The 17,748-nt window shown below is 40.8% G+C and overlaps 1 protein-coding gene across 1 annotated transcript in view; it reads left to right on the top strand.

Moving 5' to 3' along the window:
- Positions 1-17,748, top strand: part of LOC149378709 (protein ZINC INDUCED FACILITATOR-LIKE 1-like) — a 36,411-nt gene that overhangs the window by 1,524 nt on the left and 17,139 nt on the right. Inside the window, exons 3-4 of the mRNA XM_089603833.1 lie at positions 16,177-16,237; positions 16,332-16,434. Coding sequence (XP_089459959.1) covers positions 16,177-16,237; positions 16,332-16,434 — 164 coding nt within the window. The remainder of the gene's footprint in view (positions 1-16,176; positions 16,238-16,331; positions 16,435-17,748) is intronic.

The following is a 17,748-nucleotide window of genomic DNA, read 5'->3' as shown; positions in this document are numbered from 1 at the left end:
CGACTACAGAGGCAAGCTTAGCACCAATATGCCTGACTCTCGGCGAACTAGAACCTGTGCGAAAACTATCACCACGACAAAACAAAAAGAAAAATTTCTGGGGAATAGAGAGAGCTCAGGAACAGAGAGGAATCAAATGGAATTTTTTGTGTACTCCGAATGAAAGCTGAAGCCTCTTTATATAGGCAGTCATGGCAGTGAGGTTACGGATTTCAACCAGCCAAAAAACGCCCAGCCTTAAAGGCGTTTAATGCTCCTAATGAGGCCATTACAACCGGCCATTAACGCACTTCTCAACCCTTCAATGTTCAGCCTTCATGGCGCATTGAACCTCACGAGTAAAGGTGGCATTAACCCAAGTTTTAATTCCCAACGTAACAAAAGAGTTATTTATGGAATTAAAACATTTTGGAAGTGAACTTTGCAATAAAAAGAAAGCCCGAGACCGAGACAATTCCCAAAGCCCGAGCCCGGCCCGGCCCGGCTCGGCGGCGGCAGCGGCGCGCGTGAGGGGTTAAGGGTTAACCCACACACACTCTCCTCTCTTGCACTTGGATATCCACTAATTAAAGAGGATAGTATTTAAACACTACTACAACACACATCCCCATGCAATATGAGACTCTTGGTATTCCACTTCCACAACATTAATGTGTTTTTTTAGCCTACTTTGAGCACCAATTTCTCATTCATCTTAGGTCCGATTTTGGAAAACAAATATTCAATTTTATAGCCCTCGTTACGAGGAATCAGTAACACTCGGAATTATTCAATTCCGATGAGTGGAACCCACTCAAATTGTTGCCAACAAATCAGCCATACACATGTAAATAAATACTCTTTATTTATTTAATTTCCAACAATCCCCCACATGAATGAAATTGAGACGACAATTATAAAGACACGACTCGATGTGGTGATAGTTTCTACGGTCAATACCAGTATAGGATAGGTAGACAGAGCCTTTGAACCTTCCCTCGGAAAGATATGCCATCTTTACTGACTACTCAGTAGACACGTTGTCCTTGAACTGTTAGTCGTTTTGTATAAATGATAAACATATCCCCCACTGATATCTCCCTAACACATGTTCAGTTCTCATGGTTATGTTCATTTTGGCCCTGAACATTCGCCTGGTTCTGCAAGAGTTTCTAAAGAATTAAGCCCAATTAATTCTCCTTTGAAGCGGCCCCACTTCTCTCTCACATAGGTGATTCTTTTATCAAGAGTAATCCCGCATTACTCATTCGGAATCTCAACAATCCAATTTCACAGAATCATTAAAAGCTCTAAGCTTAACCTCGTACGAGAGTCACTGTTTTTAATAGGAATAGGATCAGAGGTTACCCCCATAGTGACCTTACTTAGCCTTTGACAATTAGGTTGTCCCTTTGAACCAAGATCTTGGGATCTCCAGTCATCATGGTTGGGTTTTCTTTACCTTGGCTTTATTTAACCATGGGCTTTAGTCCCATTCTTTTAGATGTCTTCTCTACTTGGTCCCTATTTAACCATTTGGTTAGCGGATCCGCAATGTTCTCTTTGGACCTAACATAGTCAATACTTATGACTCCAGACGAGAGAAGTTGTCTAACGGTATTATGTCGTCGACGGATATGTCTAGACTTACCATTATACATCACGCTATGTGCTCTACCAATAGCAGATTGGTTATCACAATATACACATATTGCAGGCACGGGTCTAGTCCAATCAGGAATAATCTTCTACGAAATTCCTAAGCCATTCAGCTTCTTCGCCACATTTATCCAACGCAACAAACTCAGATTCCATTGTGGATCTAGTGATCATAGTTTGTTTGGAGGATTTCCAAGGTATAGCCGCACCGCCCAAAGTGAATACATATCCACTAGTGGCTTTAGAATCTTGAATATCAGATATCCAACTCGCATCAGTGTAACCTTCAGTGACCTCAGGCTATCTTGTATAGTGTAGACCGTAATCCCGAGTGAATCGTAGATACCTCAGCACTCTCACGATTGCTTTCCAGTGTTCAGCACTTGGATTACTCGTATATCGAGCTAGTCTACTAATGGTGTAGGCCAAATCAAGTCTCATACAACTCATCAAGTACATGAGGCTGCCTATCACTCTCGCATATTCAATTTGGGAGATGCATTCACTTTTATTCTTAGACAAGTGTTGACTAATGTCAATAGGAGTTCTAGAGACTCCATTATCGTTCTTTCCAAACTTGTCTAGAATTTTATCAACATAGTGTGATTGATCTAGGACAATTCCATTAGTCGTACGAGTAATCTTGATCCCTAAAATTACATCAGCATGTCCTAAATCTTTCGTATCGAATCTTGAGTTCAAGATATCTTTCATGGACTGAACCATGCGATTATTGCTACCCACAATCAGCATGTCATCAACATATAAACATAAAATCACATAACCATTATTAGTGACTTTAATATACACACATTTATCACACTTGTTGATTTTAAATCCATTTGACATCATCACAATGTCAAATTTCTCATGCCATTGCTTTGGGGCTTGTTTAAGGCCATAAAGTGACTTGACCAATTTACACACTTTCCTTTCTTGTCCACGAGCAATACAACCCTCGGGTTGAGTCATATAAATCTCTTCTTCGAGATCTCCATTAAGGAAAGCAATTTTTACATCCATTTGATGAATTTCTAAATTTCGTAATGCAGCGAATGCAATTATCAATCTTATGGATGTTATTCTCGTCACGGGAGAATATGTATCAAAGTAGTCCAACCCTTCTTGTTGTCTATACCCTTTGATTACAAGTCTTGCTTTGTACTTATCAATAGTACCATCGACTTTCATCTTCCTCGTGAAGATCCACTTAGAACCAAGTGTTTTACTTCCAGGAGGAAGATCAACCAACTCCCAAGTATGGTTTTGCAAGATAGAGTCTATCTCACTTCTTATGGCATCTTTCCATAAATGACCCTCAACGGAGTTCACAGCCTCCTTGTAGGTTTGAGGTGGAGCCTCTAGCATATAGGTCAGAAAATCAGAACCAAATGATTTTTTTATCCTTGCTCGTTTGCTTCGTCTAAGTCCTTCGGACTCTATCTCGTCCTCAGACTCGTCATCATTTTCTTGAGCTATTTCCTCAATATCGTCAAGAAATTGGTTTGATGAACTGGGTACATCTTCCTTAGACTTATAAGGAAACACTTGTTCAAAGAACGAAGCGGTTTTAGATTCCATAATTGAATCTTTGTGTATATCGGGGTTTTTCGAGTCATACACAAGGAATCTATATGCGTTACTATTTTGTGCATATCCAATGAAGACACAATCTACAGTTTTTGGTCCTATCTTCATTTTCTTTGGAGGAGGAGCCATTACTTTAGCTAAGCACCCCCACATTCGCAAATATTTATAGGAAGGTCTCTTTCCTTTAAATAACTCAGATGGAGACTTATCCTCCTTCTTTTGGGGTATCTTGTTCAAAAGGTAATTTGCAGACAAGATTGCTTCCCCCCATATTTCTTGGGGTAACCCAGAACTCAACAACATTGCATTCATCATCTCTTTGAGTGTGCGATTCTTTCGTTCGGCAACGCCGTTTGATTGAGGAGAATAAGGAGGAGTGACTTCGTGAATAATACCATGTTGTGCACAAAATGCCCCAAAAGGCTCAATATATTCTCATCCTCGGTCACTTCGGACCTTTTTAATCTTCTTATTAAGTTGATTCTCAACTTCTAATTTGAACATGGTAAATTTCTCAATTGCCTCATCTTTGCTTTTAAGCAAGTAAACGTAACAATATTTTGTACAATCGTCAATAAAAGTCACAAAATATTTATTACCACCTCTTGTTGGCATGAACTTTAAATCACATAAATCGGTATGGATTAAGTCAAGAGATTCGTTACTTCTTTCAACGTTATGGAAAGATGTTCTCGTTAATTTTGCTTCAACACAAATTTCACATTTATGTTTTGAGTCAATATTAAACTTAGGAATGCAATCCAAGTTAATCAACTTTTTCAACGTGCCACAATTCACATGACCTAGTCTACCATGCCATAAATTAGATGACTCAATCATATAAGCAGAAGAATTATTCTTATTAATTTCATTGGCCTTGATGGCAATTACATTCATCTTGAACATCCCATTCTTAATATAGCATTTGCCACATACATCCCATTCTTAGATAATACAATCTTTTGAGACTCTAAGACCATTCTAAACCCATGGTTGCACAACACAGTCCCAGAGATGAGATTCTTCCTTATATCGGGCACATAGAGCACGTTCGTGAGCTTTAACTCCTTCCCAGATGTCATCTTCAGAAGGACGTCGCCTTTTCCCTTGACGTCAGAGGTGCCATAGTTGCCTATGAATAGATTCTCTCCATCTTCCATCGGCTCGAAGGTGGAGAAGGAGTTTCTATCAGAGCATATGTGGCGGGTTGCTCCAGAATCCAGCCACCATTCCTTGGGGTTCGAGTCCACCATGTTCACCTCGGAGACCACAGCGACGAGGAGTTCATCATTTCCCTCCACGACATTGGCCTCATTCTTCTTCTTTGGCTTCCTACAATCGGCAGCGCGGTGACCTTCTTTGTTACAGTTGAAGCATTTGCCATCGAACCTTGGTTGATGCTTCTTCTTCTTGAACGTCCCTCCTTTTGGCGCAAGCTTGTGGGCGAGTTTCTTTCCCCTCGAGCTCTCGCCATGTTCAATGACATTGGCCTTCTCGGAGTGGATCTTGAACCTCTTGTCGGAGCCACGGTTATCCTCTTCAATTCGGAGACGAACAACTAAGTCTTCAAAACTCATCTTCTTTCGCTTGTGCTTGAGAGAGTTTTTGTACCTTCTACCTCGCGGGTAGTTTCTCGATGGCAGAGGCAACTTGGAATGACTCGCTAATGGTCATCCCCTCGGCATGAATCTCGTGGATGATAAGTTGCAGCTCTTGGACTTGACTCACCACGGTCTTCGAATCCACCATTTGAAAATCGAGGAAGCGGCCCACGATATACTTCTTAGAGCCCGCGTCTTCGGTTTTGTATTTCCGATCCAATGATTCCCAAAGCTCTTTGGAGGAGCATTTGGAGCTATACACATTGTACAGCGAGTCGTTGAGACTATTCATCACGGAATTCCGACACAAGTAGTCGGAATCCTTCCATGCGCTAAACGCCATTAGCACATCACGATCGGTTTCGTCCTCGCGAGGAGTCGGTGGATCTTCGGTCAGGAACCGTGCAAGACCGAGCGTTGTCAAGTAGAACAACATCTTTTGTTGCCAACGTTTGAAGTTCAACCCCGTGAACTTCTCGGGCTTCTCGGCCAGTATGACGGCGGGCACGCGTGCCACGGAACCGCTTGAACCGTTCATGGCCATCGAAGCCATAGGTTGGACAAGACCCGCAGGTCCATTCCCGGCCATAGCCGGCATCGAGTCTTGACCCAAGGTCACAGGAATTTGACCAAACATCATGGTCGTCGGGGTGTTCATCACGGAGGGATTCTCGGTGAGGCTCCCATCACCACTCACATTCGTCGTGTCGTTTGCGTTAGTCATATTTCTACAAAAGAAATCCACAAATCAGTAATGTTTAAACAAATCCGAAAAAATAATGGAAAACAATAATTTTCCTTCCTCGCAACCTGTCTTAGAACGGATAGGTAAAAAGCTTCAAGATTGTTAGCAATATTATATTAATATTGACAGAAATAAAAGACAAATTGCATGGAAGAAAATTACACGTAAAAACAATTACAAATAAACCGGCTAAACCTTAGAACCGGAAAAAAAAATTGGAAAAAATAGCCGAGGACCGTTGGACGGTTTCCTTGAAGCTTTTTATCGCCCTCCCACGGATGCTGGACTATTTGAGCGAAAGCCTCCCAGGATACAACGACTACAGAGGCAAGCTTAGCACCAATATGCCTGACTCTCAGCGAACTAGAACCTGTGCGAAAACTATCACCACGACAAAACAAAAAGAAAAATTTCTGGGGAATAGAGAGAGCTCAGGAACAGAGAGGAATCAAATGGAATATTTTATGTACTCCGAATGAGAGCTGAAGCCTCTTTATATAGGCAGTCATGGCAGTGAGGTTACGGATTTGAACCAGCCACAAAACGCCCAGCCTTAAAGGCGTTTAATGCTCCTAATGAGGCCATTACAACCGGCCATTAACGCACTTCTCAACCCTTCAACGTTCAGCCTTCATGGCACATTGAACCTCACGAGTAAAGGTGGCATTAACCCAAGTTTTAATTCCCAACGTAACAAAAGAGTTATTTATGGAATTAAAATATTTTGGAAGTGAACTTTGCAATAAAAAGAAAGCCCGAGACCGAGACAATTCCCAAAGCCCGAGCCCGGGCCCGGCCCGGCTCGGCGGCGGCGGCGCGCGCGCGTGTGTGTGTGCGCGCGTGAGGGGTTAAGGGTTAACCCACACCCACTCTCCTCTCTTGCACTTGGATATCCACTAATTAAAGATGATAGTATTTAAACACTACTACAACACACATCCCCATGCAATGTGAGACTCTTGGTATTCCACTTCCACAACATTAATGTGTTTCTTTAGCCTACTTTGAGCATCAATTTCTCATTCATCTTAGGTCCGATTTTGGCAAACAAATATTCAATTTTATATCCCTCGTTACGAGGAATCCGTAACACTCGGAATTATTCAATTCCGATGAGTGGAACCCACTCAAATTGTTGCCAACAAATCAGCCATACACATGTAAATAAATACTCTTTATTTATTTAATTTCCAACACCAGTTTTAGGGTTCCAAGACGGAAAAAGACCGTCGGGTTAAAAACTTAATAAGACGGTCTTATTTCACCGTGAAAACTTACCACGACAGAGACCGTCATTGAAAGTTTACACGATGGTTAAAAATTAGATTATTAGTACGAGTGATTCTCCATAACAACGCATATCCAATAAACATTAGACTAATAAACATTATACGCTACTATGTATAAGGTTTTAGGCCACGATTGGAAATAGTCGCGACTTATTAAAAACAATGTATAGTCGCGGTAAGATGCGGTTAATTCGAATTTTAACATTTTCAACATGCGATGTTTGGTACCGCTTATTTATTGAGCCTAAAAACATTTAGTCTACAAATTGTGACTGTGTACTGTACAACGGTCTACACTAGGCGGCATTCGGTACTGCTTATTTAGAAAGCATAAAAACATTTAGCCGAGAGGTTGCTATTATAATTTGCGACTGTAATGTAGCCGTGACAAGCCACGGAGGCTTCAACCGCAATACTTCTCACGGTTAAAGCAAATTTACCCACAACATTTGGGGATATAGTAGCAAGAAATGTCGTGGCAGAATGATTTATTTATGGTAGTGAGAATCAAATTTAAAAGGCTTTTGAGCAAGACTGTGAGCCACCAAGTTGCCCTTCTGGGAGACATGAATAAATCGACCCCTCTCAGTATCCTCCAGAAGCTTGCAAATATTTAGAATAACTGGAGTTTTTGATATCCTTGACCACACCCAAACAGTCTGTCTACATTACTTTGATGTTGATGGCGAGGGAATAGGCAAACATAAATTACAAATCCCAAAGATCAAGAGATACTGCCATGAATTCGAAGTTCAGCTGTAAAACGATGTCATAACTTTACAAAGATAGTTACGACTAACTCTCTGCATGATCTTATCCAACTCCTGTTTCCCGAAATATAAGCCTCAAATATCAAGTTGAAACGACCAGCCTCGCACAGAAGTTGTAGAAAAGCTTGGAGAGGGATAGACCAACTAAGCAGGGTGTCAGAGGGAAACTTAGACAACGTCCGGGAACACGCCAATTCGAGAATATCAACAAATTAAGTTTGGCATATGTACCCGAAAATGATCTTGCTATTAGGATTTTGATCCCCAAATCTAACCTAAATAAAAAATAAATAACAATTGCATAAGTAAAATTATACAAATAGATTTATAGTTGTTCACTCTCAATACGAAAACTATGTTTACCTTGTCTTTATTGATTTCGCTATGAAACCAAATCGGGAATGGTGTTTAAAATTTCTCTCGTGCTCTACAAATAAAAATCACACTAGGGCCAACATATACCAGTCTGAAATTTCCTAAATACCTTTGACTAAACACCCTTATATAATATTTTATTTTCGACATAAACGTCGTAAGGTCTTTAATATTGCCGATAAATTAGCCTCCACAACTCTACAATCTCCCACTTAGAGACTAATCTCATCACATGTCTCCATCTATAGAGATGGCGGATCCGATCCTCGTCAAATGAGTCAAACTAAAATTGCGCACAACTTCAGTTTACCACACGCCACTGTATTCATCAGCATGTGTGCTAAATTTTGACTCCTTGTGATCTTCTCAAGAACTAGTACTCCATCTTTCAAAGCTAATATGATGAAGTGATTGCAACAACATGATCTTTGTTCGAGCATGTTAAAACTAGATTTTTTGCTAAATAAATTGCACTATAGCTATAACATTATCCTCTTGGTCTTAATTCACCACAGGGAAGAAGGATTGCAGCCATGTCATCTCCTGTGTGGTATTGATATGGCTACATATTCAGCTTCATAGCTCGATAAGGCTACTATCTTTTGCATCTTTGAAATCCAACAGATTGCAGTTCCTATGAAGGATAAGCATGCTCATATGTGCACTTCGAAATCCACGAACGCTGGCATCAACATAGCCCTGCAATCCCATCTCTGACTTCCAAAAGATAAACGTTGAGCTGGAGTTATCCTTCAAATATCTGAAGATGACCTAATGTTGTTTTCCAAGATTTTTTATAACCTTGCTCATAACTCCCTCTGCATGAGCCATTTTTGGCCTCTTACGGACCATCGAATACATACAATTTCTAACAGTCGAAGCATAATGAATCTTATGTTCAATATCGTCTTTTGTCACTAGCGAATATTCTATCTTAGGAAAAAAATGATTGGCTAGAGGAGTACTTGCCGGTTTTGCATCATCCATATATTGAACCGCTTGAGTAACTTTTTCACGTACTCCGCATGCGAGAGGTCGAGGCCCTCTTTTGATCCTCATCCCAATGATGTGCTTCACAACTCCCATATCTTTTATGGCCAACGCATACGATTGGTATGTTGTCAACATAAAGTAATAATATAATGTATGAGCTTTAGAACCTTTTGATGTAGCAACAATTATCAAATTTACTTCTTGGGGATTCATCTTTCTTCATAAAATCCTCAAATTTGTTTTTACCTCTGCATTAGACTTTGTTTCAGCCATTGCAGGCTCTTTTTAACTTCCACATGAGCTCCTCTTTTCTTTTCTTTTCTTTTCACGTCAAAGCCTTCGGGCAGCTTCATGTAATCTCTTCATCCAAGTCACCGTGAAGGAAATAAGTCTTCTCATCTATATGTTAGAGGTGAAAATCTTCCTTTGCTACCAATGCTAGGACAACTCAGATCATCGCTAGTTTGACTACGAGAGAGAAGACATTCGTGAAGTCAGTTATTAATCTATGTTTATGATTTCGACACCCAGCCCAACATTGTAGCATTGACTTCCATCATGTTCCATCAAACATGTTGGATCTCGGCATAATTTTTGCAAGGTCTCTAGCCTTGCCGATTAATTCAGCTCAACAACTCAAGACTTGTCACATAAAAAAAAGAATGGTGCATAAAAGTTCTCAATTTCTCCTTAAGAGAACATTTCAAGAACCCAGACTAAAGCCCAAGACGATACATTGGCACACATTCTGAATTTGGTCTCTAAAGTTGTTGGCCTTCCGTAATATCCGGCTTTGAGGACAATGAAAGAACACACAAAAGAGTGGGTTCAAACACCCCACACCTATTGTACGTGTAGGAACACACAAAGAATGGTGCACCTATTGTTTGACTCTTTTTATTTCAAACCCCGTTCAAGAAATTTTCCTCTGGAAATGACGACATAAAGATATAAGTGGCTTCTTCCATGAGGTGATAATCTGATCTAACTATGTATAGGCTAGACTCGCGAAAATTTTATATTAACCTATCAGTGACCGAAGTGGTACTTTGTGATATATGAATGACTTCAGACACATCAATACGCCACAAGGTATCGCGGACCTTTTCTTCATTCTAGCTTCTCGTATCTGGTTCAATAATCTTAGCGGCCCGCATATTACGGCTGGGACAGTAGGTCTGGTAATGAGTCTAAGGGACTTCAAACCTGAAATCCATTTATCACCAGAAACATCAACTTGGTGGCTGCCTCCAATAATTCATTTATACCCTTCTCATATGAAAGTCTAGCTTAAATTGATGGACTGCCAAAGAAACAAGGGTGAAAAAATTAATCTTGGCAAGTAGTAGTGAAAATATTTTGCCTTGAGTAAACGAGCCACCAGTGTAGTAGTGTTGGATAAAAGATGGCCACATTATTCCGCTAAAATCGCTCAGTTGTGCCGAGCTAAATCCTTAAATCCCAGCCAGCGAATTTCTTTTTTTGGTTTACATAAGTGATCCCATGACCTCCAATGGATATTTTTTTCGATCAAAATTACTACCCCACCATTAAATTTCCATCGAGCTCTTCAATGACGCAATGATGTTGGGAAATAGAAGATACTCATTGATTACATAGGAAGAGCGACCGATACTGCCTTAATCAAGACCTCATTCTCCGCTTGTGAGATTAATCTCCCATTTTATTGAGATAATTGGACCACACATGATTGAAAAGTGTTTGGAATATAAACCTTTTATTCATTTCAAGTTGACGAGGGAGTCTAAGCTTAGGATTGAAGATTAAGATTTTATGGAAGTTAATACTTTTACTTGAGGCGGCTTCATAGGATGCGAAGATATTCCTTGTGAAAAACATTATTAGTAGTTTGTGAGATAAAAAAAAATATTTTGGTAAGACTATTTTAGTTATCAACTTCTTATATTTTCATATTACACATGTTATATTGACTTCTCCGCGCTCTGTTTCCTCTGTCGAGCACACCTTTCAGGCATCACGCCCCACATAACAAACATACACACATTAAGTTACGTTATGACTTGATCCTGATGTGCTCAGGTACATAGGCAGCTCATAAGAAGCGCAGTCAAATCCCTCATTCACCCATTTCTCTCTTTAGAGAACGCCTCTGACCGGAGGAACGAAAACTCAAGACTTTCGAGTTCCCACACTTGGCTAGGGTGCGGCCACTTGGTCCGACCTTGGGTCGAATCGCCCGAAGCTTTAAATCGTTATTCAATGATTAGTGTTGTTGCTGAAATTTGAACAATGATAGGAGACTTTCGGCGGTTCGACTTAAGGCCGAAACAAGTGATCTATGCAAAACTCGAAAGTCACAATGTCGTTCCTCTAGCTAAAAAAAGTTCTTCGCTTATCGCGAAGATATGCGAATAAGAAGAAGAAGAAGAAAATAAGCTAGAAGGCCACATAGGCAGTGCCTCTGACGCGCGCTTCGACGCTAAACATTATTCTAATTTGTGCTCTATCAGAGGAAATTGTGTGCGTAAAGTCTTCTGCAGTGTTTCATAACTCTAGAATTGAGTAATTTGTCTTTAGAGTTGATTACCTTGATCTCTCCACATAGAGAGATATTTATAGGGGAATGAAGGCAGAAGAGGCCCTCAAATTCGAAGCCTGGGAGAGGCTTGTCGCGGGTGGAAGGAAGGACGCGATTGCGCACGCGAGGCCTTCAGTAGGCAGATGCGTCACGCGGGTGTTTACCGCGGCATGCCGAGGCGTCACTTGACACGTGCTTTGGGGAGGACGGTGACACGCACGAGAGTCTTCAGCTCTTTGCACATGATGACCCTTGTCGCACCTCAAGCGTTGAATGCGCCAACCATTGGGGTGTGGATGATCTTTTCTCTCTGCTTGGCCCTGATGACTAAGAGGTGCAATCACAGAGGATCTATGGGCCAAGAATCGTCATCGCGGTGCAGAGTAGTGCAATGTGTACAAGATCGCTTATGTATGTAGGACCAATAAGCGCAATCACTTAGTTACTTTAGGCCAAGAAGCGTCATCGCAAGGAAGAGTAACGCAAGGCGTATAAGCTACCGAACATAATTTTATCAATCTTCATTCATGAAAAGGGAAGCTAATCTTTATTTATCTATGTGGATCTTAACCTAATTTTTGCGGAGGAATCACAACGACCTTGTCCCATGCCATGAATTTATTGAAAGAGAGTAAATAAAATAAAACCCTAGATATTTAGGGGACGATGTTGAGGGGTGGTGCATGGTCCACTACTACAAATATAGGCATCGGGTGCGACGAAAGTCGCACTCGATGCCCAGAATGTCGCACCCGAAAGTTTTTCGGGTGCGACTTTAGGTGCGACATTGTCGCACCCAATAGTCCGTCGCTAAAGGTTTCGGGTGCGACATGTCGCACCTAAAAGTGTTGCATATTAGGTGCGACACTTTTAGGTGCGACATGTCGCACCCGAAGTCGCACCTATTTCGCTTCAGAAAATATCAAAAAAGAGTATTAGATGCGACATGTCGCACCTAATACTTTATTATAATTAAAAAAAATTACAAATTAGAATATGGAACTGTGAAACGATGATGGTCTCGAGCCGCTCCGCCTCCGGGTTCTTCTTCTGGGTTTGCCATGAAGAGGATGTTGGGGCCCTTTCGCCGCGGCCCGAGCATCCAGATCTTCTTCAGTAGCTTCGGCCATTATCGCCGGCATTTCTCTGCCCGGTCCTTGTCGTCCTCTTTCTCCGACGTGATGTCGATCTCGATGAGGTCTCCGAGGACGCCGAGCTCGCAAAGCATGTCCAGCACCGACACCAAATTAAGAGAAAGAGGCTGAGGCTGAGGTCTCCGCGGAGCGAGGTCGTCGTCAGAGAAAGGGAAAGAGAAAGAGAGTAAGATAGACCGAAACAGAGTGAGATATAGAGAAATAGAGAGTGAGAGTCACTTACAATGGCGGCGAGGAGGAGAGGCGACAACGCGCATGTTTGTCGCACAGAGAGAGTCGCATAGGTACAAGGAGAGAGAATGGAGTCGCGAAAATGAAGAAGAAGAAGTAAGAGAGTTATTTTAAAATTTTAACCTAATACTTTCAGGTGCGTGCTCTTTTTGGGTGTCGCACCTAATGCTCTTTTTGGGTGCGAAATGTCGCACCGGATACTAAAAAAAAAGAGGGATTTTAAGCCCGCCTAAATTTTTTAAAACTTTTATGTTCGACATTTGTCGCACTTGATAGTATTTGGTGCGACATTCATCGCACCTGATAGTATCCGGTGCGATAATTTTATATCCGGTGCGACAATGTCGCACCGAATACCACTTAACATTAGCGAAATTTTTAGTCATTTGGAGGACTATCTGGTTCGACATGTCGCACCTAATATGTGCTTAGGCGACATGTCGCACCTAATACCGATCCGCACCAAAAATGTGAATTTGTAGTAGTGGTCGCCTTTATTTTCTTGGCGAGCAACCGTAGTCTATCAGCATGTAGGGGCGTTGGCGTTGCCGATCCTTTCGAGGGCCAACTCCTTACAGCTCTACTTCTCGGACGAGGTCTTCAATTTTTCATACTTAGGTGTTTGTAGTAGAATGTCAAGTGACCGTGGTCCTTACGGAAGACAGTAACTTATCATATCGCGATGCGTGCCATCTCTCAAAGGCGTGGGGTCGCGGAATTTTTCATGCCTCAGAGTGAGGATCGTTTTAGGCCTTGTGTTTAGCGGCGTGAAGTTTGCATAGTTGCGAAACTTATCCGCGAGTTGGGGCTTTGATCCGCAGGTGGGGGCGAGTTATCATCAGGCCTCGTTCTATTTATTCGCGAGTTGTGGTTGTCCGACTTTTCGTCCTCCCTAAGATGGCTGTCATTGGAACTTTGGCTTTGGATGAAGTCCTTTAGGAATATGTATTTTCTGCTTTAGTTGAGAGTTCAGCCATCGTTCGCGATTCTCGCTTAACTTGGGAGCTGATGAAGTTCCCCTTTTAGAGCCAGTCAAGTATAGCTGCAATTATCTCTCCATCTTCGAATTGCTCTACTTTTTAGACTCCTTTGTGAATCTAACCGAGTTTTCATGGAAAGATTCTCTCTTTCTTTGCTTGAGGGATCACAAGTGAGTTTTCTTCAGCATTCTCTCATGGGAGCCATTGAAGCGGGTGAGGGAGGGATTGTTGTAACTCATCGAATGAGTTAACTGGCTCAAGCCTCAAGCTTTCAAACCATTTGAGGCTGAATTCCTAGCACAATATTGCCGGCGAATGCCTCTTTATGGCCATCCACAAGCGATACTTTTGGGTGTGGTGAAGGGGGTCTAATTTTCCTTCGTAGCGCATGAGCTACGGCTGAGAACTCATCCGCGAGGATGTTAGCCATAAATGGGGAAGCTGCATGTTCTATCATTTCTAGTACCTCTTGGGTCATGGTTTAAAAGGCCACGAGGTTGCCGACCTCATTTCTGAAGCGTGGAGCATGCTAGCCCGGGCAAGTAGGGCACCTTGCCCTCTTTCGTTGGAGGCCTGGTCAAAAGGGTCGTATGGGACGAAGCGATGTTGTTTTGGTCTAGTCGGATGTCATCCGCACGGCCCTATTTTAAGGGGGAAGTTATTTTTCCTCGCTTCTTCGACAGGCATTAAGGTGATGCCTCAAGTCCCCAATATGGCAAAGATTTTATATTTATGACGAGGTTAAGTAAAATTTATGCAAAATAGGCATTTAACTAATTGATTAGTGTAGTCATTGAAATTTGAACAACGATTAGAGACTTTGGGTAGTTCGACCCAAGGACGAACCAAGTGGTCGCACCCGAGCTGGGTATGCGGAACTCGAAAGTGACGAGTATCGCTTCTCTAGCTCAAGAACGTTCTTCGTTCGTCACGGAGATCTGAGAATAAAAAGAAGAAGAAAATAATCTAAAAGGGCACAGAGGCGGTACCTTTAACGCCCGCTCCGACACTTAACATTAGTCTAATTGCTATGAGTGAGGCGGGGACATTGCTATTTTTAAGAATAGTTTAGGAGATTTGTGCTCAATCAGATGAAACATGGTGCGGATGGTCATTGGCTGCGTTTTATAACTCTCTAATCGAGTAATATGTGTTTAGAATCGATTACCTTGATCTCTTAGTGGGGAAAGGTATTTTATAGGGAAATGAGGACTGTATAAGCCTTCAAATTCACAACCCGAGAGAGGCTTGTCGCGGGCAGAAGGCAGGACACGATCGCGTGCGCGGAGCTCTGTGAGCACGGCCTTCAGCGGGGTGGCGCGCAACGCGGGTGGCTGGCGCGGCGCGCCGAGGCGTCATGCGACGCGCGCTTCGTGCTGGACGCTAACGCACGCGAGAGTCTTAAGCTCTTCGCAAGCGAGAAGTTTGTCGCGCAAAACACAGACTTGGGCAAGTCCCGATTTGAATGGGCTTCGCTCTGGGCTTTGTCCATTGGTCTTTTGACTCCTTGAAAGTCGCGAGGAATTTAATATGTCTGAGTTTCTAATAACGACCGACAACAATTAGTAAAATAATTCAAGTGGTTAAGTTTTTAGTAAAATGGTAAAAATTAGTTGGCAAAAAAAAAAAACTTTATGAAGCTGTATAAAGTAATTTACCACTTAAAAAAATGTAATCACATAAAAAAAGTTATTGAAATATTCTATTGGCGCAATCTTGTAAATTATAATTATTTTAATAATTTAAGAGAAACTTTAAACTCTCTTACAAATCTAGTAATGGGCTTTAACTCTTACCGCCTTTTTAAAATAGTAGGTGATTGATTCCTTCTCCCTCTCTATGGCCAATGCCATACAACGAAATGAGAAATCATCTTTAGAATTTTCAACGCTAATTTGTCTGCTATCGGCAGTGTCTCTTGTCAAGCAGAGTGTAACAGTTGAAGCCCTTTTTGACATTTGAAAGAGTTTGTGAAAGATGGTAACTAATTATCTATACCTTACCAAAAAAAAAACTTATTAATATAGAAGATGGCCCTTGTTGCGGTGAAAAATAAGTTATCCTCTTGCGAAGTAATGATCAGAATTAGATACTAATTAAACTTAAACGTATATAATATTGCAATGAATATGCGAAAATATTTCTCGTCAGACAATTAAAGCAGTAACCTAACTGAATTAATATTTTGAATTATTCGCAACTTGTCATATTTTTAACTATTATTTTATGGTCATATTATTCTTTTTGTAGATTAGGGATTTGCATATTGCTGAAAGAGAGGAAGATATTGGTTACTATGCTGGTTATGCAGGTGAGAATGTGAGATGATCATATATATAAGCTTTAATTCAGCTATATTTTAATTTTTGACATTTTTTGAAGTACTAAAGTTGACCTGATTTCAGGCTCTTCATATATGCTTGGCAGAGTTTTTACGTCGGTTTTCTGGGGAATGATCGCCGATCGCTATGGTCGAAAGCCGGTGATAATAATAGGAACTTTTACTGTGTAAGTGTTAGAAAAATTAACTTCAAAATATTTATTTTTCTGAAAATAAAACTGACAGCTTGAAAAGAAAATAAAAATTAAACAACACAACAGTATTATGAACGAGGGAAAAAACAAAAAAAATAAACAAGATGGGAAAACAAAGGCCGAGGACCGTTTGACGGTCTCCTTAAAGTAATATTGCCCTCCCCGTGGGTGCCGGAAACGATGAGCAATTTACCTCCCAGGATACAACGGCGGAAGCGAGAAGAGGTTTGCACCAAACGGACCTCTCCGGCGAACTAAACCTGTAACAGAACTGAGCACCGACTACAAAAAAGGAAAAACAATTTCTGGGAGAGAGAAGGAGCTGAGAGAAGCAGAGAAAACTCTATATTCGAATGAGATGAGCAAGCCTCTATTTATAAATGCCAAGCTACGTCGGTTGGAATTCAACAACGTCCAAACATTTAACGCATACTTCAAACCATCAATTTCTCATTCATTCTATCTCCGAGTTTAGAAAAATTATAATCGTTATTATACCCCATTCCGCAAGGAAGAATAATACGAAAGAATTATCAAATTCCGTTGAGTGGACCCCACTCAAACCTTTGCCTAAAGCCAGCATCTTAATAGACAATAAATACTCAATATTGTCCATTTTCCTCTCTAATATTCCAACAGTAAGTACTTCATTCTAAGGATTAACAATTACGATGTCCAGGAGATCACGTGCCCCTCAATTTTTTTTTTTTTGTTTTTTTTGCATTTTGACCAATTTTTAATTTTATTTACTCTAAAAATTATAAATTAGCTTCATCTGAGATTCAAAAAATTTTTTTCAAATTTGACCCTCTTGAATTTTTTTTTCAAATTTTCCTCTCCTAATTAGCTTTTCTTTCTATATATATTATATGTATATATAAATAAATATATATATATATATATATATATATATATATATATTGCAACTAGCTAATTCCCTAGATTCTACCCAAAGTTTCATTTTATTAAGAAAATAGTCCACTAGGTAGAAGTAAATTAAATGTACTAAAATATTAAATTGAATTTATTTCGGCATGGTAGTCTATTTGCTAAATAATTTTTTTTGTTATTTTTATAAATTAGAATGAGCTATTGAACTACAGACCTAATTATCTATCTCTCTTTCTCACACACACACACACACACACACACACACACACACACACACACACACACACACACACACACACACACACACACACACACACACACACACACACACACACACACACACACACACACACACACACACACACATATATATATATATGACAATTAGGTTAGTAG

This window comes from Urtica dioica, chromosome 12 (genome assembly GCF_054948205.1).
Source record: "Urtica dioica subsp. dioica isolate 48M chromosome 12, U.dioica_male_clone48M_v1_H2, whole genome shotgun sequence".
In the NCBI taxonomy this organism is placed as follows: Eukaryota; Viridiplantae; Streptophyta; class Magnoliopsida; order Rosales; family Urticaceae; genus Urtica; species Urtica dioica.
This window is presented reverse-complemented; position numbering and strand designations above follow the sequence as displayed.